This window comes from Carassius auratus, chromosome 38 (genome assembly GCF_003368295.1).
Source record: "Carassius auratus strain Wakin chromosome 38, ASM336829v1, whole genome shotgun sequence".
Taxonomy (NCBI): domain Eukaryota; kingdom Metazoa; phylum Chordata; class Actinopteri; order Cypriniformes; family Cyprinidae; genus Carassius; species Carassius auratus.
The window spans coordinates 20943323-20954828 of record NC_039280.1 but is presented as its reverse complement, the minus strand read 5'-3'; the positions used below and the strand labels follow the sequence as shown (position 1 = coordinate 20954828).

General features: G+C 39.7%; 1 protein-coding gene across 2 annotated transcripts; it reads right to left on the bottom strand.

Moving 5' to 3' along the window:
* Positions 1 to 6545: 6545 nt before the first annotated feature.
* LOC113057344 (uncharacterized) lies at positions 6546 to 8611 on the bottom strand. Of its 2 annotated transcripts, none has more exons than XM_026224712.1 (2): positions 7432 to 8611; positions 6546 to 7270 (listed from the first exon to the last, which is right to left on the bottom strand). In XM_026224712.1, exons 1-2 carry the CDS (start codon positions 8571 to 8573, stop codon positions 7246 to 7248), a joined length of 1167 nt encoding a protein of 388 aa, XP_026080497.1. In that variant the 5' UTR covers positions 8574 to 8611; the 3' UTR covers positions 6546 to 7245. The 2 variants fall into 2 exon arrangements, with proteins under 2 accessions (XP_026080497.1, XP_026080498.1); XM_026224713.1 differs by having other exon boundaries at positions 6546 to 7215; positions 7509 to 8611.
* Positions 8612 to 11506: the final 2895 nt, after the last annotated feature.

The following is an 11506-nucleotide window of genomic DNA, read 5'->3' as shown; positions in this document are numbered from 1 at the left end:
TGTGGTGTATTTCGCCGGTTCTCAGAAGAATCACACTCAGTCAGGGGTTTCTCACCGAAGAAAAGACTTTATTTTAAACAAAACAAAGTCGAGAGGACGTTGCAAGGAACTCTCCCGTGCGTTATTTGGTTTTTCCTTATATACATCATACATGGGGCGGTCCCACATAGACATGTCTCCTTTTAGACCATCATAAATCACAAGGGGAGGGGAGGCCTTTAAGGTATGTCTGACCATATGCTTATCTCTGTGCATTCCAGGGCATAGGCAACTTGTCTATTAGATTTTAGGCCTGTAAGAGTTTAATAGAATAATAACTTTAAAACAAAAATGGCTAGATTCACATTGATTATATACTTGATTAATTGAAACTTTACTAATAAAAATCTTCCACATATTCTCCCCTTTGAGACTTAATAAGTCTCACATTTGATTATTCTTATCCAGAGTGCTACTCCATAATCCAGTCATATTAGTTACACTACCTAGTGACTAAATAAGTCACATTGTATTATCACCAGTGACTAGATTATGGAATTCCACTCTGAGGGATTACTGGACCAAACATCTCTCTCCTTATTTGACGAGGAGGGAGTAAAAGATCCAGTCTCCCAAATTCCTTCTTTAATAGTACACAATGTTAAAAGCGTGAGCGTGTAATTGGTTCAGCACTTGCCTGTGGTTATCACAGTTATGTATAAAAGACATAAAATACATACATTACATCAATAATTGAATATCACAAGATTATAAAAGTTGATCTTCGGCTCAGATACTTTATGTATCGTAGAGAGCCTCCCTGGGCCAAAGTTCAACTGGCACTTATATCCAGGGTATGGTTAACCCTTAGACATCTTCATCATCCTCAGAGTTGATAGAACTATCGTCCAAAGTTTGCTCATTCAAGTTCAGTTTGTTTAGCCATCCTTCATAATATTCCTCCAGACTCTTTTCAATGATCCTTTGTTGATTAATTGGGACTTTTATCACTCCCATTTGCTTAACAGTAGCATTGATGATTAATGATCTTAATAAAGGTAATACACAGCAAAATAATAATCCTCCTATTAATATGGCAACTCCTAAAAACATTCCTAGTTTAACAAACCATGCTCCCCATGCTCCAAATTTCACATCAATCCAATCCCAAATGTGTTGGTCTCTTCCGGCATTTGTTGTAATTTCATTTCTTAATTTTTTAATTTTTGTCATAACTTCACTGAAAGCTCCTCCAGGGGCGGTGTTATTTGGGATAAATGTACAACATTGATCTCCAAACATAACACAAACTCCTCCCTTGTCTGCCAAGAGCCAATTAAGAGCCTGTCTATTTTGCCATGTCATTCTGCTTGTTGCATGCACTTGGTCGCCTAGTAAAGTTTAAGCCTCATCAGTATAATTAATGAATCTTTGTTGATTATAATAGATATAATTAATCCACTCTGTATTTTTGTTTGGTGTGATCCAAACCAGGATTGACTCAAAACCTCCTTTTATTTCACTTCTTGCCTTGAATTTATTAGGAATTCCTCTTGGCTGTCCAATTGAGTCTAAATATACATCGGGGTCTGGCTCGTATCCTCTTTTAGTTCTATTGTTTTCCTTGTTTGTGCTCTGTTCTGTTCCCCATTGTGCCATGCTAACTTCTTGAAGTAACCGTACTCTTACACATATACCTTTCCATCCAACTGGTAAAGACGGCAATAATATTTCACCTCCACAGATCCAAAAGAAAATCTGCTATTATTAATGATTGATCTTCATAAATTTCTATTGGAGGTAAGGCTATAGTTTGATTTTCACATTTTTCAGGTGCTATCTTACTTCCTTTTAGTTGTTCCGAATGCTAAAAGATCTGGAGCTCTAGAAGGAACTCCTGATTTCCAAGAATTTTTTCTTATCTATATACCAAATAATAGCACATCTTCCTTTAAAATTTACCCACATCTTGGGTTCCTTTTGGTTTATGGAAACACTCATATTCTTGTTTATAATCTATGCTATACCATTTTGGAATCTCTACTTTTTGTTTTTCAATTTTTATATTTTGACCGATATCTGAATACTGACACCAGGATCCCCAGAGTGGTCTAAAGAAATAATCTGTTAATTTAGGATTTCCTAAAAATCCAAGGCATTCGGCAATACAATATGGCCTGGTAAAATCTGTTAAATGACAAAAGTTTCTTCCAAATTGGGCACATTTTCGGTAGTCATATGGATTTGGTATGGCTATTACTTTGTTTAACGGAGATTTGGAGCACAGCAAGCAATTTTCTTTTCCTGTTTCTTTAGCTGTAAAGGCTGCCCATTTATACCATTCATTATTTTGGGCTGTATCCCATAATGCATCAATTTGACTAACGTCTTCATCACCTTGAACATCATAATCAATGTCTCTACGATTTTTGATTATCGTTGGTTCTGTTGGGTTGATCACATTATCACTTTTGTTCAAAGGTTGTAAAGTCAATTGAAGGGAAGTCAGGTTGCTTTCTATCGGTTGAGTTTGAGTCTGCATTATGAGATTCATTAGGCATAGAATGGTCTTCAGACATGTTGTCAGACTTATTCTCTGTCCTCTCCAGTTTGTCTGACAGGAGGAAAGAGCTCTCGTCAGTTTGCACTTCATCATGTGTCTCTGATTCTTCCTCATTGCTCTCTCCTGTATTGTCTGGTTGTCTGCTTTCCTTTCTTTCTGCCTTTCCTGTGGGAACTCTAGTACAGTGGTTTAGATGATACCAGGTTGTGCTTCCCTCCACTTGGACTGCTGTTGGAGTAGCTCTCACCACTGTGTAGGGTCCTTCTCTCCTGGGCTCATTCCATTTTCTCCGGAATACCCTCAGATAAACTTGGTCCCCTGGAACAACTGGACAGACCGTCTCCGATTCCTCACTGGGCTCTTTTCTTTTTTCCTGTAAATAGATAGCTTTATGTATGGCAGTTAGTTTCTTCATATAAGAGCGAAGTTCCATTTGTAATTGTTCTAGAGGAGGTCCTTTATAGGGACCTCTACAATATGGCACAGGCATGGGTCGACCCGTAAGCATTTCATGCGGTGTTAAGTGTGTGCTCCTGTTAGTTTGCATGCGATAGCTCATTAGTGCGAGCGGTAATGCATCAATCCAATTAAGTTTAGTACTTTCACATATTTTGTTTATTTTAGCCTTGATAACTCCATTAACCCTCTCCACTATCCTTGTGACTGAGGTCTATAAACGCATCCTAGTCTCGGTTTTATTCTTAATTGTTGCAACACTTGTTTCACAGTTTTTTGTATGAATGCCGACCCATTATCTGAACTTATTTCTGATGGAATTCCAAATCTAGGAATTACCTCTCTTGTTAGGAATTTAATTACAGTTCCTGCTCCTAGATCCGCGGATGGTACTGCTTCCACCCATCTGCTAAACCTGTCTATGATAACAAGCATGTATCTTTTGCCTTGTACACGCTTTATCATATCCACATAATCACATACAAGATGTTTAAAGGGGCCTTCAGGTGTTGGAATATGGCCTATTGGTGTCACCATGCCTTTTCTTACATTGTATTTAGCACATACTTCACATGTGGACAAAAATTCATCCACCATTGCATATAAATAAGGAGACCAATATCCTTGCTGTTTAATTTTTCTTACTACTTCTCCCCTTGCACAATGGTCAAAACCATGTGCATCTGTAATAAGAATATTCAACAGTGAAGTAGGTGCAACAATGTGTCCTTCATGTGTACGCCAAATTTCCTGTGAGTCTTTTTTAGCTCCCCTTTGTTGCCACATTGATTGTTCATAGGGGCCTGCTTGTTGTTGTATTCGAATAATGTCATCCAATTGAGGATGAGGCTCGATAAGTACAACAGGTGCTAATACTGCTACTTGACACCCTGAAGCTTTTTTAGCTTCTAGATCTGCTGCATTATTTCCTTTGATGACATAGTCATTTCCCTTCTTGTGTGCTTGACATTTGATTATTGCTAGTCGTTTTGGTAGCATCATAGCAGAAATCAATTGCCCTATTTGTTCACTATGTTGAATGGGAGTCCCATCACTCTTTTTGAAACCTCTTTGTTTCCACACTGCTCCGAATAGATGACATACACCATGAGCATATGCTGAATCTGTAAAAATGTTAGCAGTTTGTCCTTTTGCTAACTGACATGCAGTTGTGAGAGCTTTTAATTCTGCTAATTGAGCAGAGCAGGGCTGTACACAATGTTGTGATATCACAGATTCAAATTCTTTTTTGTTTTTCTTCACTTCTTCACTCATATCCTGTATGATTTCCTTCGTGATCCCTAAAGCTAGAACCATCTACAAAGTAAGTTACTTCTGCTTCAGTAATAGGTGTTGATTCTAGATCTGGTCGTAATCTAGTAAATGCCAAGGACTCATTCACACACTCATGAGGTTCTCCTTCAAAAGCCAAAGGAATTAATTCAGCTGGATTAACTGTATGGCATCTTTTAATAGTAATATCTGGATATGTGAGTAATGAGGAATAGGCTAGAATTCGAGCTTGTGTCAGAACAAATTTCCCTTGTTCTATTAATTCCACAACTTTGTGATGGGTATATATTGTTACTGGATACCCCATAGTTATTGTGGATGCTTTTTCATAAGCATAATACACTGCAGCTAAACCCTGTTGGTAACATGGTGGGTATCCCTGGGCTACATTGTCTAATTTTGTGCTATAGTATGCTATAGGCTGTTTTTTCCTCCCACTACAGGTCTCTTGCATTAATACAGCTGATGCATAACCATCAACTCTATTTGCCACGTATAGATGAAACATTTTATCATATTCTGCCATTCCCAGGGCAGGGGCCTGTTGTAATTCTTTTTTTATTGCTTCAAATGCTAGTAAGGCATCTGTGTTCCATTTTAATGGATTTCTTAAATGTTGTAATCCTGCTTGTTGCATCATTTCTCTCAAAGGCCCTGTCTTTACTGCATAGTCTTCTATCCAATCGGCACTAAAGCCTGTCATTCCTAGAAACGTCATCATTTGTCCTACTGTCTGAGGTAACGGTGTTTTACTTATACCTTCTAACTGAGCTGGTGCTATAGCTCGGGTACCAAATGCAATTAATCTTCCCAAGTATTCCACTTGAGGCTGGCAATACTGCAATTTGTTTTTAGACACCTTGTGTCCTCCTTCTGCTAATTTTGTCAACACCTTAATTGAGTCTTTGTGACATTGTTCTAGTGAGGTAGAACAGATAATCAAATCATCCATGTATTGTAATAGTGTACCGTCTATTACAAGGTCTTCTAAATCATCCTTCAAAATCTTGTTGAATATATGTGGTGTATGTTTATATCCCTGAGGAAGCCTGGTATATGTATATTGCTTATTTGCAAGTGTAAATGCAAATAAATATTTACTCTCTTCTGCAAGCGGTACACTAAAGTAGGCAGAGCAAAGATCGATTACAGTAAAGTATTTGGCATCAGGAGGGACATTTGTCAGTAAAGTGTGCGGGTTTGGTACCTCAGCTGGCATATCTTCCGTTATTTCATTTATTGTTCGTAAATCATGAACAATTCGCCATCTATTTTTGTCTGATTTGATTACAGGCATAATTGGAGTGTTACAGTAACTAGTAGTTTCTATCAATACCCCTGCCTTCACTAAGCCTTCAATTGTCTCCTTTATTCCTGCTTCCGCATCTGCCCGTAAGGGATATTGTGCTTTTCTAGGCAGACGTGCATTTGGCTTTAGTTGAACTCTTACTGGATTTGCTGATTTTATTAATCCAATATCTGTGTCATGTTGAGACCATAGCTCAGTTGGTACCTGACACTCCATTTCCTTAAATAATTCAGTCTCATTTGTGTTTATTAAATCAGATGCTGTAGTCATCTGTGTCATTTTATTTTGGCTGATAACTACTTCCTGTGGAATTCCCAGCAAACTGGTTGCACACAGAATTTTGATGTAATTTTTGTCAGCTGAATGAAAAATCAATGGGTTTTCTGTTGATTCCCATTTGCTTTGTTCTGCCCTTTTCATCATTGGTCCTAAATCTTTTGCTTTCCAATTTCTTCCTACATATACTGCAATATGCGGGACAGAGTTATTTACATTGAACCATTTTTTGACAAACTCACTTTCTGGTATGTTTAAAGCTGCTCCCTCCTTACCTATGATGATGTACTGGGAGACTATTTCAATCTGCTGTCCTTTTGTTTCTTTTTGCCATTTCTGTTCTATATCTTCATCCCTTTCTTGATCATACATCATTGTGCAATGAAATTCAGACTTTGATAGCTGTGCTTCAGGTATCTGTGCTTCAATAAACTTTCCCCATTTATTGACAGTCTGTCTCACATCTTGTTCTATCTGTCCTATCCAAAAAACATTTGCTTTTGGCTCTGCAACCATCATTTGTTTTTCTGTTCCTATTGAATCAATATATATACCTTCTGGAGAACACCAAATTTGTAGTCCTAATTTACATAATGCATCTCTTCCTAACAAATTAATAGGAGTTTGATTTGATACCAGAATGGGCATTGTTATACTTTGATCTTTTGTTTGTAGACACACTGGAGCTGTTATGGGAATCAATTGCATTTTTCCCGAGAATCCTATTGTCTTTGCAAATTTTCCAGACAAGGGGAGATGTGAAGCATATTTCAAATTAATGCATGTTAAATTTGCCCCCGTATCTACCATAAATGGAAATGGTTCTCCCTCTATTTTAATCTGCATAATAGGCTCTTGATCAGCTTTTGTTGATAAAATTGGAAGCTGACTCTCCCCTTTAGGATTCTCTGGGCACCCCTAATAGCCTGGATTGGGACCTCCCCAAGGGTTTACTGGGCCCTGCACTGGGCCCTGAGTAGGCTGTTGCCAGCTCATCTCCCTTCTACCCTGAGGTTGCTGTGGCCATTGTTGAGTTGGACAGTCAGCTTTGATGTGTCCGGGCTGTCCACAGCCCCAGCACAAGGGGGGAGGCCTGTCTCTGCCTCTGCCTCTGCCTCTGCCTCTTTGCTGTATGGGGTTTTTTCTCCATCCCATTTGTCCTGGCTGTTGAGTATAAACATTTATTATGGGCACAGAGTTCAAGTGTTCATTTGGAGGGACTGCTGTAAGTAGGCTTGACTGAGTAGTAGGTTGTGGAGCAATTACTGGAGGCATTAGAGTCATTTGTTCGGCTGTTGCATTTGTCACTGAAGCTTGAATATTTTTCTTATTTTTCTTTGTGAGTTCTTCAAGCTGTAATTGAGTTAGTTTACGTTGTAACTCTTTCTCTTGACTTTTAAGTTTTAGTTCATTTTTTCTTTGCTGTTCCACTGCATGAGACACATGGTCACAAAACTCTTTGTGTGTTTTAGACGTTAAACCGACCACATCCTCCAGCTTGCTTTTTACCGCTGGCGGCATAGCATCAATCACAGCTTGTCTAAACAATGTCGACATTAATGGGTCTCTTTCGGGATCCCCCTCAGTTTCTTGTTTCCACCTTTTCAGCTCTTTTTGGACATAAGTGGTTGGATTTTCTAAATCTCCAATTCCTTCTCCCTTCAGTGATTTAGGATTCAGTCTGATCGGATACTCCGCACGCAATGCCTGCCATACTGCTGGGCGGAATGCATCAAAAACAATCCCATCCATATTGTGAGAGTTCACTGCTCTGTTTAGAGTCGTGGTAAGAAGAATTTCATCCATCTTTGTCCCTCCAAGAATTTTAGCAAGCAGAGCTTTAACATCTCCCACTGCCAATAGCTTTCCCATTGTTTCCTCTTCAAACACTTTAATGAATTTCCCTGCACCCTCATGAATATCAGGAAGGCGAGTGACAAGCCCCTCGAGGTCCTGCGAAGCCCAGGGGACATACTGTCCCTGCTCACCCTTGATTAAAATTGGGAGCTGTGCGGCCAGTGGTCTAAGTGTCCCTTTATCTCTGCCCTGTTCCCCTTTACCGTTCTCAAATAACTCCTCTGCCTGATTCTCATCCTCACTACCATAGAACAACTTACTCTTTCCTCTTTCCAATTTATTTACCTCTCTGATCTTTTTCCCTGATTCTCTAATTTTCTCTTCCATTTCTTCTTCCAAAGCTTGTGCTTGTGCTACAATATCTCTATCTTTCCTCCGTTTTCTTTCTAATCCTTCCTCAAACCAGGTTTTGTCTTCCTGACATGCTTTCATTTTTTCTAACGCTGTACGTGCTTGTCTATAACAGTCGAGTTGCAGACCTTCTGCATTCTCCTGTCTAGTTTGCTTCTGTGTTTTTACAGCTGGTTCCTCTCTATCTTCCGTCTCTAACTGCCCTTCTAACTCTAGTTCTCCTGTTACCTCCATGGTTCCCTTGAGTAATGGGAATTCTTTTCCTAAAGGCAGATAGGGAGGGGGGTCTGCATATATCTTTTCTTTTCTCATGTTATCTTTCTTTGCCTCCTTTAGGACTTTCCTAGCCTGTTTTATACTTTTCAACATATCTTCACCTTCTTTTTTAAACAGCGCAAGTACTTCTTTCTCTTTTTCCCTTTTTGTTTCTCTTTTTTCTTTTTTCATATTGATGCTTTTAGTTTTATAGTTTTTTATCAGAGTTTCCATTTCCTCACACAATGCCACATCAAATGTCCCTTCCTTTGGCCATTTTGTCATCATATTTTTTGTTCTCTTCTGCCATTTCTTCGAGATTTTGTCTATTTGCTCTTTACACAGTGGATTTTTTAATCCAAGGATTTCCACTGGTGTGGCTGCCATATCTTTATTTATATTATTACCACCAACAATCAACTTTTTAGTTTTATATAGTAACTTGGTTACAATCTCTTCCTTTCCTTTCACTGAATTTAACTATTTTTTACCCCTTTCACCCTACTTTCTATTCTTTTTTATGTGTCATACCCTTTTGAATTTAGTTTTTTATTGTCTCATGCGTTTACACTTTTTTAAATTTATATTATTATTTAACTGTCTATTTTATTTATCCTATTTTATTATCACTTTTTAGATAACTATTTCTAACAATAATTCTTTATTTTTATTTTTACTTCTCTTTCCTTTTTTGTCCACCCATGTATTAAATCTTTAATGTGGGAACTTCCTCCCTTGCTCTCACTCCCACTGTACTGGGCTCAGAAAATGTTCTCCCCTTTCACACAGACATCCAAATTTCAAAACTCTATTATAGATCTCGGTTCAAACTTTATTGATACTATTTCCCTAAGCCCATTCACACTTGCTACACTCTTTATTGAGCCAGAGTGCTTATGCTTGCATACTTTTTCCCTTTATCTAAGGGATAATCATTCATTAATTGTCCTTTTATTGTCAAGGCTCATCATACATTCATCCCTCTCAAGTGGATCTGGGACGAGTCCAATTCTGCCAGTTCACACCTAAGTGAAGGTCCAGGAACGGTGCTCGACCCTTACCCACTCAATACGGAATTTATTTGTTCATACATTCATCATCGTTCATACGGTCATTCGTCCGGACACAGTTTCATCCACACAACAAAACACAGCTCTTTCTAGAGCTCGCTCTACCTAGAGCGTCCTTAAGGGCCCACTTATTCTGTCTGCTTATCCGTTTATCACTGCCCTTTCCTAGGTCACAGCTATCCAATAAACACAGACCATTGCATACAATGTCTTTTTGCCTACACCCTTTTTGTTTTAAATCTAGGTTACCTTACAAGGCTTTCCTTTCAATAAACCAAATATGTGCATGCGGTTATTTCTTCTGGAGTGAAACCCCTTTTTCAATTTGGATATCCTATTTTTTCTAAATTTGGAAGAGTAGATTTTAAGTGTCCTTACCACTCAGAACTGACCTCAACCAACACAAACGAATTTTATAAGCAAAAATGCTTACCTTGTTTTATGGTGGCCACCCGGTTGTGTTGATCATCGGTCAGCTCAAAAGCGGCTGTCCACTCTGCCACTCTTGTCCAGTCCCATCTGGGGTGCCAAATCTGTGGTGTATTTCGCCGGTTCTCAGAAGAATCACACTCAGTCAGGGGTTTCTCACCGAAGAAAAGACTTTATTTTAAACAAAACAAAGTCGAGAGGACGTTGCAAGGAACTCTCCCGTGCGTTATTTGGTTTTTCCTTATATACATCATACATGGGGCGGTCCCACATAGACATGTCTCCTTTTAGACCATCATAAATCACAAGGGGAGGGGAGGCCTTTAAGGTATGTCTGACCATATGCTTATCTCTGTGCATTCCAGGGCATAGGCAACTTGTCTATTAGATTTTAGGCCTGTAAGAGTTTAATAGAATAATAACTTTAAAACAAAAATGGCTAGATTCACATTGATTATATACTTGATTAATTGAAACTTTACTAATAAAAATCTTCCACAAGAGTTGTTCACTCCAAGAGGAAGGATTCTTGGAAACCAAACATCGCAATACTCTCTCCAGATCTTGGTTGGCTCTCTCTTATTGACCATTGCTTTGGGGATGAAACCCCGAAGAGAGACTAACCGTCGCCCCTAATAATCTACAAAACTCTTGCCAAAATTTGGACACAAATTGGGGACCCCTGTCGGAGACCACGTCCATCGGGAGGCCATGTAAACGAAAGACGTGATCTATGACAGTAACCGCTGTCTCCTTGGCTGACGGTAATTTGGGCAAGGCGATAAAATGAGCCGCCTTCGAGAACCGGTCCATGACCGATAAAACGACAGTCTTGCCCTGGGAGGGCGGGAGGGCGGTAACAAAATCTGGAGCGATGTGGGACCAGGGTCTCGAAGGGACTGACAGCGGTTGAAGTAACCCATCAGGGGGTCGGTTGGACGTCTTACCAGTGGCACAAACAGAGCAAGCCAAAACAAAACTACGGATATCACGAGCCATTAACGGCCACCAGAATCGTTGCTTAACCAAAAAATTGGTATGATTAACTCCTGGATGACAGGCTATACTGGAGCAATGACCCCTCTGAATGACTTCAGACCGATACTCCTCAGGCACAAATAACCGGTTCGGTGGGCAATCGGGCGGAGGCGTTACCCCTTCTAAGGCCTTCATGACCTTCGATTCGACCTCCCATCTGAGAGTGGAGACCACTAATGTCTCGGGTAAAATACACTCGGGGACGGGCGTTCGGACTGGTCAAAAATGCGAGATAAAGAATCGGGTTTGATGTTTTTGGAACCCGGGCGGTACGAAAGAGAAAAGTCAAAAGGGCCAAAAAAAAGTGCCCACCGAGCCTGCCTAGAGTTGAGTCTTTTAGCAGTTCTAATATATTATAGGTTCTTATGATCGGTCCAAACGATAAAAGGTACCCCTGACCCTTCTAGCCAGTGCCGCCATTCCTCCAGTGCTAACTTGACTGCCAACAACTCTCTGTTACCAATGTCATAATTGCGTTCGGCAGGAGACAAACGATGAGAAAAGAACGCGCAAGGGTGAATCTTATTGTCTGTGGAAGAACGTTGGGAAAGAACTGCTCCTACCCCCACCTCTGACGCATCGACCTCCACCACGAACTGACGTGATGGATCAGGGGCAACGAGGATGGGA